We start from the raw sequence: 20,677 nt of genomic DNA, 5'->3' as shown, positions 1-20,677 counted from the left end.
AATGTGACTTTTGCCTCATAGTTGTATTTTTGTGTGTGTGTGTGTGTTTTTCTCTCTGTTTAGGTTTGGGATTTGCATTTAAATGATCCAGAGTGCCGTGGCACTGAGGTGGGAGATCACTATGTTTTCGGCATAAAGACAAACCTCTCCGACTGCGGGACTATAATGGTATGACCTTCAGTCTTTCGTTAAACATTTGCTTTAAAGCCTGTGAGAGTTTCTCAGACGGGCCGTGTCTGCAGGATTTAAGAGTTTAGGGGGGAAAAAAAGAAAAAGAAAAACGTATAAAATAAAATATTGCACGTGAACTCAGACATTTAGAAGAACCACTGACAAAGGAAGAAGACACCACTATGAAGACAAACTACACTTGTGATCTCCATTATTGACAACATAAAATCCCCATCATAATAAATTATCTATTTTACGACGCCTCACCGTTGTTGTGGGAACTGGAGAAGGAGCAGCGCCTTTTTTTTTTTTTTTCTTTCTGCAGTGATGTCAATGTGGACTGAGACTCTCTGTGTTCAGATGGACACTTTGGAATTAGCTCATAGCATGTATAATAAGATGGACAGAGAAAGGCACATACCCTGAGCCCAGACAGAGAGGGGTGAAGAGAAAAGAAGTGGGGGTGGCATGTATGTCAAGAAAGAAGGGTGACGTTGTTCTTTTTTCCCTATAACAGCACAGGGCCTTATTCAACGCAGAACTGGGACCATGAATGGCCTTGTTGCCCTAAATTATCAGAATTGACATGGAAATGATGATTATTTGTTGAAGCTCGCTGAATAGGAAGGCCATAAATCACCGGCCAACAAGCCCTCTGATTATTTTAATCCAGCCACTCCCATGGATTCAGTCTTTGGAGAGGTTTCAATCCCTACTTCACCACACAAGTGTCCTTGAATTTCCTGCTTGGAATGCATGAAGGTTTTTCTTGTAAAGCAAGCAACAGTTTAACACAGGGAGGAAATCTCCCAGTGGTTTTACAAGGTTTTTTTGCACAGAGGCTGAGGGAAGGTCTCGCCCCGCTCTGGATTAGATGACTGTTGCTAAAGTGGAGGAATGCCATAGGTGTCAATCTCCCGTTCACCTTGACCTTAGAACCTTTTGAAACTCCACCGTCGGAGAAGAAATGACTGAATTGTTGGGGTTTAAAGGTCAGACGTTGCCATTCAAACGTGACCGCGCCCTCGTTCGTGTTTCAGTGGCTGGTTCTGTGTTTGTGGGACACAGAGCCGTCGTATTACCGACTGATAAGTGCAAGTGTCACAAGACCTGCTGCTTGCTGTACTGTAGAAACCTGTCAGCAGTGCTCATAGTGGGGGGTCGTGTGTTTACAAAGAGGTAGTAAAAGATGTCTCAACCGTTAGAGCTCGGGGGCAATTCATCCCGCTCAGTGACCACAGAAGCTCAGTGCTCCATCTGCACCCAGCAGGGGCCCACACAAACCCTGGACACAACCTTTTCACCCGTCTCCATTTTATGGTTTCACCAACGTCACTTGCCAGCGTAAGAATATTGAACAGTATCTCTCGCATTTACAGCGTGTCAAAGGACGGTGGCTGTTGAAGCTATAGCTTGGGAAAGTGGTTACATAAAGTGACCTCTGTGGCTCCATCTGTTACTTTTTATGTGATCCTTACAACTGGAAATGCTGCAGCCACGGCCGGCCCACACAGCTCACATGAGGCGTTACGTCTTCAAACAAACACTGACGTCTAGAGCCATCAGGAATCTGTTATGTGAACAGTGACTGTCATTCACATCAATCAAAAAAATAATAACAATCTAAAATTATTTTTGATATTTCATAATCTTTTGACAATTGAACCTAATTTGATGTTTCTAATTTCATAATAAATTGAATGTTTTGGGTGTTTGGACTGTTGAAGCATGCAATTTTCCTGCATTTTTCACTGTATTCTGGTGTTTTATGGACCAAACTTACCAATTGATTAAAAAAAAAATCAGCCGATTACTCACCAATAATGAAAAGGATTAGTTGGTGTCAAGCACTGCTCTCCTTTAACTAGTCAGTACTGTAAAATGGCTAATTTCTAACCAGATACACAAGCTGTCTCCTGTAGCCTGTGGATTAATTATTAAGTCGATTAACATTATTAGGAAACAATTTCTCATATTTGTTTTGAGCAATAATGCTAAATGTTCTGTAATGTAATATCTTAGTTTTGGACTGAGATGACAGATGTGTTTGCTGTTCTCTCCTCAGGCGTCAGATGATACACACATCATGTTCATAAACACCATACACAACAACGATTCGGACATCATCACGAGAAACTACATCAACATAACGTTTGTGTGCCGCTACCCCATCAACTACATGGTCCAGCAACCAAACGGTGAAAACATGATCAGAGTGGACGTCAGGTATGTGTTTTTGTGTGTGTTTTAAACTATATAATCACATTATAAGTTTTCTACATGTGACTATAAAATCTTGTTAAACATCACAGGACAATAACTCTGAACACAGAGGATGGAAACTTCTCCGTGTCAATGCTGTTGTACAAAGACGAAGCCTTTGAGGACAGGTGGACCACTGTGCCATCTCTGACGCTGGATGACGACATCTTTGTCAAAGTTTTCATGGTAAATCAAATCACAAACTCCATTATTGTTTATTTTCCTCTGTTTGACACTGATATCTCATATTAATGTGAATATTGTGGGAATGACATGGGAGTAAAATGCCTGTCGGAGATATTGTGCTTTCTAAGCATTGACTTTTAGAGGAAAACACATGAAAGCAATTGAGGTATTCTTACTATTGACAGCTATTTTTGGACTGGGTTAAGCATGTTGTTAGTGTTACACCACGTTAAGCAACATGTTGTGTGGCGCGGTCTTCTATGCAACGCTGGAAATCTAACACTCCACCCGTGACCAGATCAGTCATCTGAGTGCGGCTCTTCCTCTCCTCCGTGTTGTTTTAACCTCCCAGTACAGCTGTTGTTTACTGTGAATCAGCATTTTCATGCTTTACTACCGTCTGCCCCACAGATACCGGCTCACCTGGAGCTGCGTATGGAGAGATGCTGGGCTACGCCGACCAGCGATCCATACAGCAATATACAGTACACCTTCATCAGAGACAGGTCTGCATATGAGACTGTTTGAACAAAAGCAGTTTGTTTGTGTGTGTGTGCGTGTGTGTGAGTGTAATCTGAGCTAACAGGGGGAAAAAGGGAACTCATAATCAAGATACGGATTGGCAAAGGTTATTAGTTTCCGTTTGCCATCCTGCAGCTGAAGGAGCGAGAAGAAGTAGGTTAGGATTTACATATCCACACTAGATACTTTAACGACAGTGTGTTGAAACCTGCTTATTATGGCTGTGCTCTTTCACCACACAGCTCTAAGTCCTCTTACGTGGGCGCTGTTGAAATCTGAAATAAGAGAATTTGTTGCTTAGAGAGCTGGCCAGACAACAACTCTCAGAGCCTGATCATGTGACCCCTGTCTGAGAGGCCACATGCGTTTCAGTTCAACAGCTGTGCACGTCCTTGACAACCAGGCACTATTTGGTACTGTTAGCAACAGTGGGAGCAGTGAAACGCACAATGATTTCACAACGCAGGGGGCACAGAGAGAAAATACTCAAACAAATCTGTCTTGTTTTTTAAAACCAGCTCAGCACAAATTAAAATCTGCTCCTTCCCTCTTTCTCCGTCTTCCTTTTCCCAGCTGCCCCGTGGTGTCAAACGAACAGACCCTGAGTGTCCTGAAGAACGGCCAGGGTCCAGAGGCCACGTTCAGGATACAAATGTTCAAATTTGTCGGCGGCTCTTACACTAACGTCTTCCTGCACTGCAACGTCCAGATCTGCCACAACGCCCCAGGGCTATGCCAGCCTGTGAGTGAGCTCATGCAACACCCATTCCTCAGACCGGGAGTCAGAGGCCGGTTCAGACAAGTAGCCTGCTATATGTGCAGCTTATGTCCTTAATATAGACCCATCAGGCTGGAATTTATATTTCAGCTACATGAGCTACCAGTGAAGCTGCCCTGATTTCAATATGCACTGGTTGACCCTGAAACTAAGAGCATCTCTGCTCTTTTTATGTTTTACTCATGTCTGTCCAAACAGAACTGCTCTGGTGAGGAGGGATTAACGCGGATGCGAAGAGACATCCCACTGTCCCATACAGTGTCTTATGGACCAATCAGACGCCTACTAAACGACAGTAAAGAGCCAAATATAAGTATGTTTTTACCTTTATAATATGATCTCTACAATTTACAGCTTCAGTAGGTGCCAGACAGTGGTAGGCCTAACTATTTATATGCAATGTGTGGTTCCACCTGTTTAATTCTCTCTGTACGTGCAGGTGCAATCCCCTCTGTGGAGACGTTTGTCCTCGGAGGGCTGCTGGTCGTCCTGCTGCTGATCACAGGGGTGTTTGGGAGGCTGTGGCTCCGCTCCAGACGTTTCTACCCAGCCCAAGAGGCGCAGCTCACTCTGTCCAACATCCACCACATCTCAGAGGTGGCCTCATGAATCAGGGGATCTGATTTGACAAACAGACACGTACAGTTGCAAAACACACATGCACAGGTTTGATTTCAGATATGAATGAAAGTCTTGCAAATGTTTCTCTTTATAAAATATTGTCATTTTGTAGGAAATTGACTCAATAAAGATGTTCTTGGAGCGTTGTGTCTGTTTTATTTCTTCGCAAGTCAAGTAGACCTAGGCCTATTTCATAAAACTCAGTCTGAACAGGAGAGTGGGATTTTATAGACGGGTATATGTGAGGTAATAATTTACTTTGTGCAGATTTGGTCATAATCAGACATAGATTGAATAGAGAACTTCCAAAATATATATATTAATTGCTGTCTTATTCAGTGTAATATAAGAGGGTGATGAAAGATAAATGTCATGAACAGCCCTAATATTTTATCCACTTACCCATTATAAATAGGCCTAATTTAGGTAATGTATTAGTCTACAACCATTAAAATCCAAAAACGCCACAGTCATTTCATGACTGCTAACATACAAAACTGTCCTCAGGGTTTTCCCCCTCCGTCTATTTCTGTGCTCTCCCTCTCTCTCGCTCGGTCCATCTCTCAGCTCTGCGTCCATAAACCTAAATATGACTCGGCAGCTGTACGTGATGACGTAGCGCTTGTTACGTCGCGGTCGTCCCCCCACCGCACCACGACCAACACAAACGCCGACCGACAGAAACAGCGAAGCGAAGGTCTCACTCAGTCACAGCAGGACCGACCAGCTGCAGCCAGTTCATGTCAGCGTAAGAAGATAATTTGGGACACATTTTATACTCTGAGATGATTGTGTGGTTGTTAATGCTGAAGTCGACGGAGCTGATTTGAGTGAATTTTTACATCGATAAGAGACAAAAACCTGGAGAGCCCCGTAACTCGGGTAAGCGGTTTCCAGAAGCGACGCGCTGCTAATGCTAATGCTAACAGGCTGGCCATGTTGTTGATGTTCTTTTGTTTAACTTTTACAAACTTTTATAAATTGCCAGTTCACACTATCGCTTGTGCATTTATCGTTTATAAAACTTTATGTGTTTAAATAGACTATAAAAGTGATATTGGAAAAAGGTCTAAATCGGTCAGACTCGTATGAGCCGGTTGTCCCTGTGTTGTTTGTGTTTTTAGCTGTTTGCTAACCTGCCAGTTATGCTTGCGTAATTTAGCCAGCTAGCTGCTGCTGCTGCTGCTGCTGCTGGCAATAGCTGTAAAGGCTTGAACAATGGCTCTCCTGTGTAGCGTGGGCTGAGTGGACTTGCAGCATTGTTGTGCGTCTTTAAATTATTGTTTGGTGTCCTCTTGAGCCAGCTCTCATTATCCCCTTTCACATATGCAACACTACCAAAAATAAGCCCGAGGCTCAGGATTCAGAGGTATTTACCGCGGCCGGGAGGCAAACAGTTTGAGTTAACAGGCAGAAATCCCTCAGGGTTTGTCTGACTTGTCACCACCAAAGTCCACGAATGAATGGCAGAGATCCTAAAGGTGAGGTGTCAGGTTTGCACTGAAGTCTTGGAGGAACATGTGTCGCCATGAAACCTAAGAAAGGTGTTGTGAAATATAAGTGGACAGCCTAAAGATTTAGTAAACATGCACAGACCATGACCAGGTTACAGAAAACCCTGAACTGGCATAGGAGCTCACATGTGGTGTGTTAGGGTGTGTTGTGTTGTTCATTAATTACAATGGGATAATGTAACACAGGCATGCTCTGGCCCAGCTGACGACTCCACGTGCTTGGCTTGGAAAACATTTGTTATTATCATGTCATGTTTGAGATTTCTCAAGAGGCGTGAATCAAATACTGTTTTGTTGACTTTGTTTCAGGGTTGAACGCTTCACACCTTTTCCCCACGGAGTAAGAAAGTAAAAATGGAGAACCTGCACCCCCACTGCCTCAAGTGCATCAACAGAAGATGCATGGTAAGACCAGAAACGGGTGTTTCCTGCGACCTCATCGGCTGCCCTCTTGTGTGCGGGGCGGTTTTTCACTCGTGCAAACTAGAGGAGCATCGACTACTGTGTCCATATGAGCGTCTGCCATGCTTAAATATCGGCTTTGGCTGCCCCTTCACTATCGCCAGGATCAAGATGGCACAACATCTTGAGATTTGTCCAGCAAGTATAGTGTGTTGTACTATGGAGTGGAACCGCTGGCCCGTGAGCTACGCTGATCGCAAGTCCTACGAAAACTTGAGCAAAGACTTTGATGAGGTGGAGCAGTTAGACATGGCCCTGGCCCTGCAGGATCAGAGGATGTTGTTAGAGTCCCTGAAGGTCACGACCAATGTGTCAAAGAATGGAGATAAAGAAGCCGATGAAAGTGAAAAGATGGCCACAGCGTCAAGTTTACCAGAGACAGTGTTGGGTAATGGATCAGTGGAAATGGAAGATGAGCCCTACACCGAGTTATACAGTCCCTCGGATGAGACTAGCAGAAGTTTTGCAGCAGCCCTGGATATCCTCTCTAGTTCCAAGGACATAGATGTAATCGTTGGAAATCTAAACGGGGAAAAGACTGATAAGAACGGCACGCTCCACAACGGAGAAAACGGTGATAGCCATAATGTTTATGTCGCTGAAGGAGGAAAGAATGTAGATATGCAAGAGAGTGACTCTGATTCGGAGTGCGAGCTCGGAGCAGTGGGTGGAGTGGATTGCGCAGTGGGAACAACAGACAGAGAAGAAGATGGTATCGGCTGGGTGGAGGAAAATGATTTTGTGGAGTTGTTCTTCGAGGAAAAGGAAGACATTATCGAGGAGCCAATAAATGATTCCAACCTCGTCTGGCCAGAGATGCCGCGGGATTATATGCCCGTTGTAGCTCTGGGGCCTCCGGTGCCTCAACAAGCGCCACTCGCAGCTCCGATGCCATTCCTGCTGTCTGATCACGTGAGAAACAACTTCTTGCAACACTTACCCAGTGAACTCAGGTATAGGTGCTTGGAGCGTAAACTGCAGAATGTGGAAGTCCTGAGAGGTATAAGTATGTTTACATTTAACGGACGCAGGGCTCTGCTGTCGGACCCCTACTTGTTTCGAGCAAAGATGGAGGACAAGGCGGTGGACACCTCTGACCTGGAGGTGGCCGACGACCCCATGGGCCTCCACGGCATCGACCTCATCACTGCAGCGTTGCTCTTCTGCCTCGGCGACTCTCCAGGAGGCAGAGGGATCTCAGACAGCAGGTTTGTGGATGGCTACCACATTGACTTTGGTACTCAGACGTTCTCCTTCCCGTCCGCCATCCTCGCCACCAACACCATGGTCGGGGACATCGGATCGGCCTCGGCCTGCGATCACGCCAGCCCACAGCTCTCCAACCCCAGCCCCTTCCACACTCTCAGACTGGACCTGGTCCTCGAATGCGTGGCTCGGTACCAAACCAAACAGCGCTCCATGTTCACGTTTGTGTGCGGGCAGCTGTTCCGGCGGGACGAGTTTTCGTCTCACTTCAAAAATGTCCACGGCGACATCCACGCCGGGCTCAACGGCTGGATGGAGCAACGCTGCCCCTTGGCCTACTACGGCTGCACCTACTCCCAAAGACGCTTCTGCCCGTCCGTACAGGGCTTCAGGATCATCCACGACCGGCACCTCGGCTCCTTCGGGGTTCAGCCTGGTCTACCCTTAAAAAATGGAGGCAGCCTCCCGAGATGCGCACGCCACTTTGGCTCTCAGTGCGACGGATTCAGCAGTCTTCCATTCGAGGTGTTGCAACATGTAGCGAGCTTCCTGGACAGCTTCAGCTTGTGCCAACTATCCAGAGTGTCCCGCACCATGAGGGACGTGTGTGCCAGTCTGCTGCAGATGCGCGGCATGGTCGTCCTGCTGTGGGGGAAGAAACGGCGTGCAGATGGATCTCCTTCATGGCAGATCACAGATAAGGTTGGTGTGTTTTTTGAAATTGCCATTTCAATACATTAAAAAGTTAGGGATAGAGTAGAATATCCCTATAAAAAGTTCATGTTACAGTGATATTCTATCATGAAAGCATTTTAAGAAGAAGGATGCAATGGTCATTTCTTTACTGTATACAAATTGTCATTGAACCAGAACATTTTACTATTTCTATCTAACACTAAATCAGACGGTGCTTGTGATTTTTGTGGTTAATCACCTTGTTAGAGAACAGCATGTTACTCAATAAGTACTGAAACATTGAACAACTGGACATGTGCATTCAAAAGTTTAGAGAAGGTTACATTAAGTTCACCTGTACAGTAAAGGTTATAGTGCATTTTAGGTGCATTCTGACATTTAATCCAAAAGCCAAACATCCCCAACTTTTTGTGAGTAGTGTATTATTATTTGTAACTTTATTTTGCTTTATTTTTTATTAACAAACATACAACTTACAGACACAAAAAGAAATGTATACCCGCACCCCCAAGAACAAATGCAAAAATAGTCGGATAGGAACTTCTCATCATGTGTTGGGTGAATTTATGTTTTGAGCATGTTATAAAGTAGTTGTCACTATCCAATATAACTAGTGTTAAATTGTCTAATTGAAAGGGAAAACCTTCTACAAATTCTATAATGGGACTCAAGGTCAGGGTGAAGTTTTTGCAGTCTATACATATCTTGTATCTCAGTTTTTACTATTTCTGTCTAATCACAGTGTCACTTACCTGCTGTGTGGAAATGAGGAATAATTAAGTGCTCTGTAATAGTAACAAATCGATCCTGTGTGTCACTCAGGTCTGGAGATTCAGCACAGCTTTCGGTACAGTCAATGAGTGGAAATTCGCCAACATCGCCAGCATGGCCGACCACCTCAAGAAGTGCAAGTTCAACACGATCGCTCGTCGGGAGGAGGCCATCCCCCTGCCGTGCATGTGTTTCACCAGAGAGCTCACGAAGGAGGGGAGGTGTTTACGTTCAGTTCTCAAACCAGTAGCATAAAAGATGAAGTCACTTTTGGACATTTCTGAGACCATCAGAACTCAAATACATGTGTATTTCTCCTCCAGTGTTTACAGACATTAGTCTCCTCCAGCGTAAAAAAAAAACGTAGAAAACTCCAGGTTGGATGTTATAAACTGTTGTTCTTTTGCTCCACAGTGGAAAACAAAAATCTTCACTCCCATATATAAGACAAAGCCATTTTGTAGGCTGACATACTCCAATCACAGATCGGGATTGTAACAAGCAAATTTGATTGCTAGCCTTGTATCCTGCACTCTGGTGGTTTTATTAATACCATTGTACTGTTCTACCATTATCTACTCTGACATTGTGTAAATAATCAGATGTTTTGATGTAGAATTTTTTTTATTTTTATATCAAAAAGTCAGTACTGTGCTACATTGGAGGTAAGAGTAGAGCCTTAACTTGTGATACACTTGATTTTTCTGGTCTCGAGGTTGTTCAGAACATCTCAGTGAGATTTTCTCAACTGCTTCCAGCTGTAACAGTTTACTGGTGTCTTGCACGGTTTTATATCTTATCTTGATACCTGGAGTGACCACGCGTGTACCGCTTAGAGCTCATAGATTTCACGGCTTTAATTCTACACTTTCTGACTGACCAAACATCTGTGGTAGCTCTGCACAATGTACGCCGTCGTACAGGGACGATCATCGGACTGTGTCAACTCAACTATCGGTGTTGTTGATTTCTGTTCACCAGCATAAGCGCATCATCACCATCGTTGTGTTTGGTGTTTTTAAATGTGTGTGTTTTTGTAGTTTTGGCAGTTACAAGCGGCGGTCCATCTTCTGTTCCTCTCTCACCTCTGACTAACAGACTGGCGTGTTATGTCAGGATGAGGTACAAGATAACACTACTCACCAGCCACATGGCAGTGCATTTCTTAGCTGTGGGTTGACCTGTGGTTTTATCTTTTCTACCAGCTACTTTGATAAGAAAACCAGCAACCGTGATCGAAATCTAAATGTAGCAAGCGAAATAATGAATGTACCCAGTGACTATGAGAATCCATCAGTGAGTTGCTGCTAGTGAGCAGGAGGCTTCGTCTTCCTCCCTCGGCGTCAGACCTCATTATAAACCCTGCAGGCCGGGTGTTTAGATTTAAAGCAGGCTCACCCTTCCCTCCAGTAACGGCGAGCATCACTAATTATCCTCACATTCATTATTTATCATGTTTGTATGTTTTCGGCACTACACGTCCACTGTGTTTGAATGTTTCAGTGTCTCAGGGCTGCAGCACGAAGAGTTGTCTCGCTGTAGATTTTGTGTGTGTGTGTGTGTGTTTAGACGACAAACTCGCTAAGAACCACACGACAACTTGTCAGCTGCTTGATGGTAGCAGGCGTGTACCACTCAGTATTATTATAATGACATAATAGTGTGTGTGTGTGTGTGTGTTGCAGTGCTGGACTAACAAATTACATGTTTTTGTGTTTGTCCTCCATCGGCGTTGTGCTTATAACTGAGTAACTGAAATAGGCTGTCAGTGAAAATACTGTTTGAATGTTACACTTTTAAAACACGGAGGCTTGTTTGGATTAAGTAATAATATCTAAAAACACATTCAATGTTTTGCTCCATGGTCCATGTGGGATGAAAAAATCTGGTTGAAAATGTCACAAAAGAGTAACTGACTACTGGTAAGAAAAAATAATATTCCTCTGAGAAAATTTTGTGGGTTTTTTTTTTTTTTTTTTTTTTGAAGTTTGATTTAAATCAATTTGTCTTTTTATTCTAGTAAGTCCCAATTCGTGTTTGGTTTATTTGTTGTTTTTTGTACTGGTACTTTTATTTTGAAAGAGAAAAAAAATCTGCCTCTGTAATAGATTTGTATTTGAATTATTGATTTGCACATGAAGGCATGTACTGTAAATTTGAATTGATGATGCTGAGGGAGGGGTTTCTTTGCTGAAGTAGCAGGAATTGTTCTCCTTTGTGTTCTGCATGTGAGTTTGGTGTCTTTGTAAAATGTATCAAGTCCAGTTGAAGACTCATCATTTATACAGTTGATTTCTCAGGCACAGTGCATCAGTTTAGTACATTTTCATACAAGCTGTTACATTTTGTTTTAAACTAGTGAAATGGAGTTCACACAACTTTGAGACAAACGTGTTTAATCTGCCACACACAGCAACGTAGTCAAGTCTTTGCAGGCACCTGGAGTGTGTCAAGATTTTCATCTGAATTTGAAGTTTTGTGTTCACTCCTGCTGAAGTGTGTGTGTGTGCGTGTGTTGTTTTTGTTTTGTTTTACTTTTTTTCACCACAATTTGCCAGCTTCATTTGTTTGACTTTTGAAGCATTTTAATAAAGAGGTTCTCAGTTTTTCAATACTGATACGTTTTGGGTTTTTTTTTTGTTTGTTTTTTACTGCTGCTGGAAAAAGGATGAACAGACACAGACACCTCCCTTGGTTGTTACAATTGGGGGAAAAAAAGTATTGTATGCACATCCTGTCTTGTATTAAGGTCAGGGAGGCGATAACGGATTTACTAAAGGACAAATGGAAAGTCTGGATTAAAATTCTCAAATGTTATTGGACTGAAAACATGTGACATTTAAAGTTTATTGCACCACAGTGACCTGCAAATTAAACCACAGACATCCTGTTTATGTGGCAGGCTTGTAAGCAACAAAAAATATACAACTACACAAATTGAAATGGTTGAAACTGGAATAGTTAAATTCTGTTTGTTTGCAAGATTTAATACAGTTTGTGTTTTTCTCTATTTTATAATAGTACAATATTAATATTGTTTTTTTTTTATTATTTTTTTTTATCTGTCCTGTTATTATAGACAGAGAGGTTTTCGGTCGGTGGATCCTCTGATTTTATTTTAACAAGACTGTTCATCAGGCCCTTTAATGGCAGCAGTGTCCAAACTTTCACCGCTAGATGGCGCCAGACCACCACCAAGAGTTCACCTTTTATAATGGTCCGGACAGAAGGTAACTTGAACTGGACTCATATAACTATATTAACTCTGTGTCCATCCAGTGTGAACTTTATTTTGTAATGTAGGATGTAAACAGCCAAAGTAAAAGGGTCAAAGGTCAAATCAGTTTTTTATTATGAAGGTTTAAAAAGTAACTGAAGAGTGACAGAAAACCTAAATAGGCCATTAACATGTTTCCAGAGGTCTCCTATGCAGTTTAATTAACAAAACCTAACCTTTACTTTTTTTAATACTGATTGACAGATTTTGTTTTTTGCCGGTGATCATATAATAACCACACTTTGCTGTTATATTGTGTTACATCTTGTCTGAGTAAATCAGTCGACACAGGAGGAAAGAAAACATCGACCTTTGTACAGTTGTGGTCGGGGCTCAGCCTCAGATCTGGATCTGACGAGTTACTCTGAAATCTGCCGTCTATATTTACCCCAATACCCCCTCACCCCCTCCTCCCTCCTTCAGTACAAAGGGAAACAAACTAAACACATCATAACCTTCTTCATCACCTGAGTATTTCCCCGTTGCGGTTTCCAGATCTGTGAAGCTTTGTTAATTGTCTGCGGTGTGTTTTGTTTTTTTGTTTAAACTAAAATTAGACTAAACATTTTTCAATCACTGCACATCTGTTGGAGGAGCCAGTCACGAGCCCGACAGCTGTTGTCATCGCTGTGTGACGACGAGAGGTGCTACAATACACGGACAAATCTGCGACTAGACACCAATGTTATGTTCAAATACCAACACTGAACATGACGGCGGGATTTCCCCATCGTCTCCTTTACGTACAAAGTATTGCTTATATATCTATACACACAGGACATGTTTTTATCTTAAAATTTCCGCTTTATACCAGGAGTGGGGTTCGAACCCACGAGGACTATTGTCCATTGGATCTTAAGTCCAACGCCTTAACCACTCGGCCATCCTGGTCGCTACGCATAGTCATTCATGTACAGGGCTCATGTGACGTCATCAGGTGGGTTTACCTGAGTGACGTCATCAGCGCACATCACAGTGGATTTACACAAAAAAAAAAAAAAAAACCCGGCCAGGCTTCGAGTAAATGCCCCCAACAAACCACAGAGCAGCAGCAGTGCTGAGGAAGTGCAATCATTGCACACATGGGTTTCAACACACAGCAGAGACTGTTGCATCCCAGCAGCGTCTCTCTCTCTCTCTCTCTCCTGATCCTGTATCATGGTCTCTCTGCCTCAGCTCCACTAGATGTTTACTGGGATACCCCCTAGTAGCCTATCACGTACAGGGAAAGGAAAGTTCATCTTAATTTGACTGTGGCTGCACAATGACAGGGCAACAGGAAAGAGGCCTGCTGTGCAAACAGAGCATCCCCTGACCTGATTATGGCTTCCCATTGTCTCTGTTGTTGTCGCTGAATGAACAAATATGTACACAACGTGGTGAAAAATCAAAAACCTGCTCTATTATACGAATATGATTGACTCTGGTTGTGTGATTGTGTGTTTGTGTGTGATCAGTATCAGCTGCAGGGGCACGTGGGATTAAAACTCAGTCTCAGTCTTGAGAAACATGAAGGCCTAGCTGGCTTAAAGAGCTGGTAATAACTCTACAGAGGGGGAGGCCGGCATGTCCACACCTATCTGTGTTTCCCCAGCTGACCACAATTCAGAGGCCGCGTGTTGTTGTACTTACTGTATTTCTAAAGAGGTGTTAAGCAAAGGGCTTCAAAAGAAATGGGCCTATTTTCGGTTCCGGTTTCAAATTTACACTTAAAACCAGGGTGTCAAAACAGCATTTAGCCTATTTATTAGTAAATTAAACTCCACATCCTTTAAATATTTCTCAAAACAATTTACAAAGCTGAAGGTACAAGTGCTTGAAGGCTGGGTGGGTGGATGTCTTTATGGTTATCTTGCAACGGCTGGTCTCATTGACAATCAGGAAACATAACACCCATATCACACTGTACACATTTGCATATACATGTGTGGTTTAAAAATACACCACCAGACCCTTTTTCTCAGACGGGCTCCGTGAAGAACATCAGAGTGAAATCTGGATACGTCTGCTGCTTACAGTAAAAACAAACTCACTGCTTCAACAGAGCTCAATAAATACACAAATTAAAACAAAACATTGCATTGGCGCCGATTTGAATCTCATCAAGTCCGATGATGTCTCAATTGCAGCAAGGGAAGCAACAGCAAAAGAGTTTCTTGCATGGGTTGTTTTTTTTGTATACCATAGCCTTCTTGATCTGAGCTGAAGCCTTGAGGACATAGTCCTGAGTTGCGCCGACATTAGCTTGTATGTTATCGAGCATGCAGCCCTGCTCCTCCACCAGCGTGGCCATCTGGAAGAAGAGCTCGTGGATGTCTCTGATGCGGTTCTCCAGCTCCAGGAGCTCCTTGTGCCGGTTCTCGATCTCGTTGAGGGCGGATTTTGCGTGTTTTCCATCCTGGAGGAGATTGTCCGAGAAGACGTTCCACTTGCCCGTCTCGATCATCTCGTCTATCTGCTCCCTGGTCACCTCCTTGCCCATGATCTCCGCTTGCCTCTGGATGCGGGTCTTGCAGTTCTCCCTCTGCAGCATCTCGGCCTCGTTGTACTCGGACATGGCCTCGTGGAAGGCCTTGGTCAGAGACACGTACTGTGAACGCACCATGCGAGCCACGGCCGAGGTAACTCCGTGCTCCTCCTCCTGTTTCTTGCTCTCCCTCCCCATTTCCTCCAGCCGTGCATAAATGGCCTCCCCTCTGGCCTTGATGTCCCGTCCCAGGGCGTTGGAGTCCCGTTTGATGCTGCTTATCCTCCTGACGGACGTGAGGAACCTGGTGTTCTGCTTCCCGAGGCGCTTCACGTCCAATTTGAGCAGCAGCATCTCCTTCCTCATCGCCTGGGCCTTCTTGTAGGTGTCGTCCATCGTGTCCTCTCCCTCAAACACAATGGCGTATTGCTCCACAGGCTGCTCACCCTCGGCATCATTGGGGTCATGGTTCTCCACAAGCCCGCGCTCCTCCTCTGCAGGCTTGGGGGTCAAGGTCTGCAGCTCACACAGTCGGTCTCTCATTTCACCTGCAACAGGAGTCAGGAGCTTTTAACTGACCACTTAAAGAAAATGTGCGACTTAGATAGACAAGAGGAACAAGAGGTATCAGATGAAGCTACAGCTGAAGAATTACAGTATCTTAGCTTAGCACAATGACTTTAAACAGGGAAATGACTACCAGTTATACCAATTAAAGAGAGTAGGTAACTGTTAATTTTAGATGGACAGATGTTGTCACCCTCACACTGAGCCAGCCCAGATGTTTGTGTCTGTCTTTATGTTAAATGACTTAGAGCTGCAGCTTCGCCACAGGAAGTAAAAAGTTCAGTAATTAACAAGACAAATCTCATTTGTTTGATCGGTAATACAACCAGAGTAGAAACAACATGCTGCCTCATTATGACAGGGTGGGGTATAGGGGTTACTTTTTGTTTCTGCTTTGTCACCAGGGCACAAGCAGAGACCATAGGAAGTTCCAAATGAGAAACAATCGAGTCCCTTTATATATACTATTTAATAATCGTAGGCTCTATTCATTTTACTGCAGAATATATTTTCATATCAGGACTTAATTGTGAATGTCATATTCTCATTGCATTTTCTTATTTTAAGTAAAGGCTCAATCCAATTAAATCTATTCCTCTCATGCCATATTAAATAATGCACAGTACATTTACAACTGGAGAAATTCAATAAAATCAGTTTTTAAAGAAAGTAAAGGCACTAATTAAAGCCATAAATAAACACTCAGTGTCCCTGCATACGTTTAGAAATGAGTTTGTAGCACCGGGTAATTATAGTCATTCCTATGGAGTTTACATTTCACATAAATCCATATTAAAGCATATTGAAAATGTATGTTTTGTGAATGTTAGATGTATTTAGTATGTACAAAATATAGAAATATAAAAAGAAGCACTTGTAACTCTCTTAAGGAAGCTGGTGGTTTACTTCCTCAGCGCCCTCATCGCAGATAGAAATTAATAACAGCTAGGGCGTCGACTCACACCCGCTTATTTTCAACTGACAGACTGTAACTTTAAAAGGTCATGGACTTTATGTTCAAACTATGTTTTTATAAAAACTAAGTGAGTCCCACTGAAGAACCTGAAAGCATCATCGGACGAGTGGGGATGATGAGGAAAGAGAGAAACTCAACACAGCCGAGAGACTGAGATCAGGTAAGACCCCCCCACATCCCCACATCCCCACTTTCCCAACAAAATCATTTAGCCAAATCGATTATTTGAACCAATATGTCGACCGAACATCAAAAAACAGAGTTGACATACCTCGTTGTGTCGTCCTCCAGCGGTGCTAAGCTAGAAAACTCAGTAAAGCAGCAGAGGCGAGCTCACACACACTCATTTCCTCTTTTCTCTCCGTTCTCTCTCTAATTTCAACATGTGTCAACACTCAACTGACTCCAGGGTTTGAAGAATCAGTCGCTCTACACTGACAGCGATGCAGCCTGCAGCAGGTAGCAGCCAACGCGGAAGATCACGCCTTCTCCTCCACATCTCACACTTTTCACCGCTACTCCACTTTTTTTTTTTTTTTTTTTTTTTTTTTTTGCATTTGGCAACTTTTACGCATTTGGCTTTTGCGCACAAGGAGTTTAATACTAATTGCTGTATTATATGATCCAGTGTATAGTTAAGATGACACGCGACAGAGAGCTTCTTTATTTTCTTTATTGCCACAAGTCTTTTTTTTTTTTTTAATTAGTGCAAAAACAATAAAACCACATAATTGTCTTACTGTAAGGTCGCACAACAACTCTTTGCAACCGTTTGTTGCAGTGATGTTGTGATAGTTTAATTAGTAAATACCACATTGTAAAAACATAATAATACATGATAATAACTGCTGCTGGATGCATAATGTCAGGTCCAGGGAAGACCGGGAATGGTTGTAGCATGGGTCAGTTGTAACACTTCTGCACTCAGACATAATGTTTAATTGTTCATGTGCGTGCAATGACATTTGCATTTTGTTCCGTTTTATTATGATGTTGTCACTACTGACTGAAATTACCTTTGTTGTCACACAAACACTACACCAAGGGCGTAACCACCATATACTTTGGGGTGGGACATGCCCCCCCCCCCCCCCCCCCCCCCCCCCCCCCCCAATATTAGGGGAACACCAATCTTTCCCCCCCCAATAATATGTAAAAGTATGTGACATACATTCTCCTTTTAAGAACCCCAGCTGTTAACATGTCTGTCTCTTGTTATTTCCAATTTATCTTCCATTTAATTCTATAGTTTAATTCATTTGTTAGGGAAACTGTGTGTGTGACCACCGCCCACCCAGCTGTGTGTTGGTAGCTCCCATACACTACACTAATTGTGTTTGAAGTCAGTAACATTTTGAATATAAAGTTATTGTAGGGTTTGTGTTGCAGAAATAACAGCACCAGTAATATGTGTCTAGTTTGTATAAACGTGTAAATGCACTGACTTAAAATATACAGACATGAATGAGTAATATTACAACCATCCCCAGTCTCCCCTAAAGGTCCATAAGTAACTTCAAAATGTACTATAACTATCAAAGCTAAGTCCTGCATCTAATATATTACTACTTAAGTACAAATGGGGGATGTAACTAAGTACATTTACTCAATACTGTATTTAGTCTTTATTCTACTAGCAGCTTTCAGTCAACTGTGATTTGATCTTCTTCCTTAGATGGAGCATTTCTGGTTGACAAATAAAAATAAAGGTATAGTTTCCCTGTTAAGTGCTATATTTATGCTGATAGGCTGGTCGCTAACTATGCTAATTCCTACTAGTTAAGAATTATATTGTTCTTTTGATCCAGGTAAAACAGACTAACTAACTACATGTTATCCATCATCATCATCATTGAAACTAGTCAATAAACTGTCCACAGTTTCTTCTCACTGTGAAAACCAGTGCAACTCAGTCAAAGTCTCAATGTCTTTCAGGTTTGTTCATGTAGTGTTGTTTTCTTTTTGACCACATGGACCTGATCCAATCCCCTTCAGACCTAACTGTAAAAACATGGGAAGCAGCCACAAAACATTTTCTTGAAGGGGTTGGATTTATCGGATGCAGCGGCTCTCTCCAGTTTGCTGACTCCATCCTGGACGGCCAGTTCAGTATTCTGGACATTTCTCTGGATGTTTTCCACGACGACACCCTGCTCCTCCATGAGCACGGCCACGTCCAGGAACAGATCCTGGATGGACGCGATCCTCTTCTCCAGCTCCACCAGCTCCCTGTGACGGCTCTCGATCTGGAGGAGAGCGGACCGGGCCGTTTTGCCCTGCAGCTGGACGCTGAACACAGTCAACTCCTCGCCCTCCATCATCTCCTCCAGCTCCTTCTCGCTGACCTCCCTGCCCACCACCTCCATCTGCCTCTGGATCTGGCGTTTGCAGGCCTCCCTGTGGTTCATCTCTGTGTCGTTGTAGCTGAACATCACCTCCTGCAGAGCGTTGCTCAGACACTGGTACTGTGTTCGGGCTATACGTGCTGTGGGGTCGGAGTTGCCTCGCTGGGCCTCCAGTTCCCCCCTGACTGCGTTCATGTGGTGCAGCTGCTGGAGCACGCTCTCCGCCCGGTGTTTAACATCTGCACCGATTGAATTAGAGTCCCGCTTCATTGCATTGTCATATGAAGTCTTGTTTAAGGTCTGGTAGTTGACATCTTTAAGCTCACTGATGTCATTCTGGATCTGCTGGATCTCCTGACGTATCTGCTGGGCCTCCTGTAGGACGACATTCATGTCCTGGTCAGATGGTTCTCCTCCTCCTGCTGCTCCTCCTGCTTCTCCTCCTGCTGCTCCTCCTTCTGCTGCTTCTGCCCCTGCATGCCCTGACAGGTCGTCCAGCTCCACTTGGCTGAAACCCTCTGAGTCGATCTGCACCTGTTGTAGGTTGCTCAGTCTGTCCCTCATGTCTGAAAGGGAAATGACACAGAAAAAGGGAAGATTTTAACCCATCTGTGGTGTCTAAAACAGAGCAGTTCAAACACCCACAAAGGATCTGAAAATAATTTAATCTGTTATAACCTGTTTTGCCAGTAGAGCAAAGATCAAATGGCAATCTCCAAAACCATTGGCTCTTATATTCTATAATGTATCTCACCTTTAGAAGACAATGGGCGTTTTTTAGTTAGACATTACATGAGGTGAACATGTTTTTACAGACAGCACAGTTTTGGTCTCGACCAACTCCATCTGTCTGGATCTGTAGCTGCTAAATAAATGCTCCACCATGTTCAGTGGATCTGTAGAGTTTTTAATGTGCAAATATCTGTGAGTGAGCGGTCAGAGTTAGTTATGGGTTGTAAAGACCCAAAACAATTATCTTTAAAGATGCTGTGTAGAACTAAAGAGCCAGTCTGTCACCTTTTTTGACCTTTCTTTAATGTAAAAGCACTCATTAGTGAAGCTTTAACACAACAGGAAATATGCAAAGATATTTCTCTGTTGCATTCACATTTAGTTTTCCTTGTCATCTCTTACACAAGTCACCAAGAGTTTAAAAAGTGAATAAGACTACTAGGTACAATGGCTTATAACCCATATGAATGAAACCTTTAAGGATGAGGCACCAGTTGAGACAGTTTCAGCATTCAAGAGAATTTATGGTTTATAAAAAGAACAACAACAATGAAACTCAAGAAGGTAAATGATATCACAGTCTCAAAGAAAGCACCTGTGCATTAAAACAGGAACAAAAACTCACTAAAGATCAAGACTCATTTGTAATAACAAACCGGCATGTACTTGTTACTGGGTTAAATGTCTCCTGAGCTAAAGGTGTCTATAACAGGCCTTGGATCAGGGAAGTACATACAGATAGCAGGAAAATGTAAAAGCTTCTGTAACCAATATCCACAGCAGGCGTGAGCTTCTACTTCTCGCTCTTCTGTATCGTGTAATCTTAGATGAGCATACTTGAGCTGCCAGGTCATTCAGTCTCATTCATGACTTGGAAAACAAGTTTTTGAGTAGTTGTTGATGGGTTTCAGCTGGTTTGAAGAATGGGGATGTACAGTACTTTAAGGGATTAAACAGAAAACAGCAGAGGAAACATGAGTAATTCTGACAAAAAGCCAAAGGCCGTCACCAAACAGCGACACAAGGAAGTTTGGCTATAAATTAGTCCATGTTTACAGAGCAAATCAGTCATTATTTATGGCATATTTTTCTATGAGAGTGAAAGTGTAAAGAGGCCTCGTCCC

At 43.1% G+C, this 20,677-nt stretch overlaps 3 protein-coding genes across 3 annotated transcripts; 2 read left to right on the top strand and 1 right to left on the bottom strand.

Moving 5' to 3' along the window:
- Nucleotides 1-2,249: 2,249 nt before the first annotated feature.
- Nucleotides 2,250-4,610, top strand: LOC311006160 (pancreatic secretory granule membrane major glycoprotein GP2). Its single transcript, XM_083998872.1, has 6 exons — nt 2,250-2,397; nt 2,484-2,619; nt 3,031-3,125; nt 3,715-3,883; nt 4,118-4,232; nt 4,359-4,610. The coding sequence occupies exons 1-6, from the start codon at nt 2,258-2,260 to the stop codon at nt 4,526-4,528; spliced, it is 825 nt and encodes a 274-aa protein (XP_083854998.1). The 5' UTR covers nt 2,250-2,257; the 3' UTR covers nt 4,529-4,610.
- A 574-nt stretch (nt 4,611-5,184) lies between these two features.
- On the top strand, nt 5,185-11,544 carry fbxo30a (F-box protein 30a). Its single transcript, XM_083998865.1, has 3 exons — nt 5,185-5,422; nt 6,364-8,424; nt 9,241-11,544. The coding sequence occupies exons 2-3, from the start codon at nt 6,409-6,411 to the stop codon at nt 9,442-9,444; spliced, it is 2,220 nt and encodes a 739-aa protein (XP_083854991.1). The 5' UTR covers nt 5,185-5,422; nt 6,364-6,408; the 3' UTR covers nt 9,445-11,544.
- Nucleotides 11,545-14,053: 2,509 nt separating this feature from the next.
- Nucleotides 14,054-19,385, bottom strand: stx11a (syntaxin 11a; the record flags this gene model as incomplete). The annotated part of the gene is made up of 2 exons (XM_083998547.1): nt 14,054-15,481; nt 18,479-19,385. 2 exons carry the CDS (start codon nt 19,383-19,385, stop codon nt 14,586-14,588), a joined length of 1,803 nt encoding a protein of 600 aa, XP_083854673.1. The 3' UTR covers nt 14,054-14,585.
- Between the last annotated feature and the right edge of the window lie 1,292 nt (nt 19,386-20,677).

The sequence above is a fragment of the Trachurus trachurus genome (genome assembly GCF_905171665.1).
Source record: "Trachurus trachurus genome assembly, chromosome: 22".
NCBI classification, from domain to species: domain Eukaryota; kingdom Metazoa; phylum Chordata; class Actinopteri; order Carangiformes; family Carangidae; genus Trachurus; species Trachurus trachurus.
The sequence above is the reverse complement of the archived record's forward strand: the minus strand, read 5'-3'. Positions and strand labels throughout refer to the sequence as shown.

What these genes read in the sequence shown, in the direction of transcription:
- fbxo30a (XM_083998865.1), top strand. Translation starts at nt 6,409, where the DNA reads ATGGAGAACCTGCACCCCCACTGCCTCAAGTGCATCAACAGAAGATGC. An exon ending in CATGGCAGATCACAGATAAG is followed by an intron (nt 8,425 to 9,240) that starts GTTGGTGTGTTT and finishes TGTGTCACTCAG; the next exon opens with GTCTGGAGATTCAGCACAGC.
- LOC311006160 (XM_083998872.1), top strand. Translation starts at nt 2,258, where the DNA reads ATGTTCATAAACACCATACACAACAACGATTCGGACATCATCACGAGA. An exon ending in ATGATCAGAGTGGACGTCAG is followed by an intron (nt 2,398 to 2,483) that starts GTATGTGTTTTT and finishes TAAACATCACAG; the next exon opens with GACAATAACTCTGAACACAG. An exon ending in TCTTTGTCAAAGTTTTCATG is followed by an intron (nt 2,620 to 3,030) that starts GTAAATCAAATC and finishes TCTGCCCCACAG; the next exon opens with ATACCGGCTCACCTGGAGCT.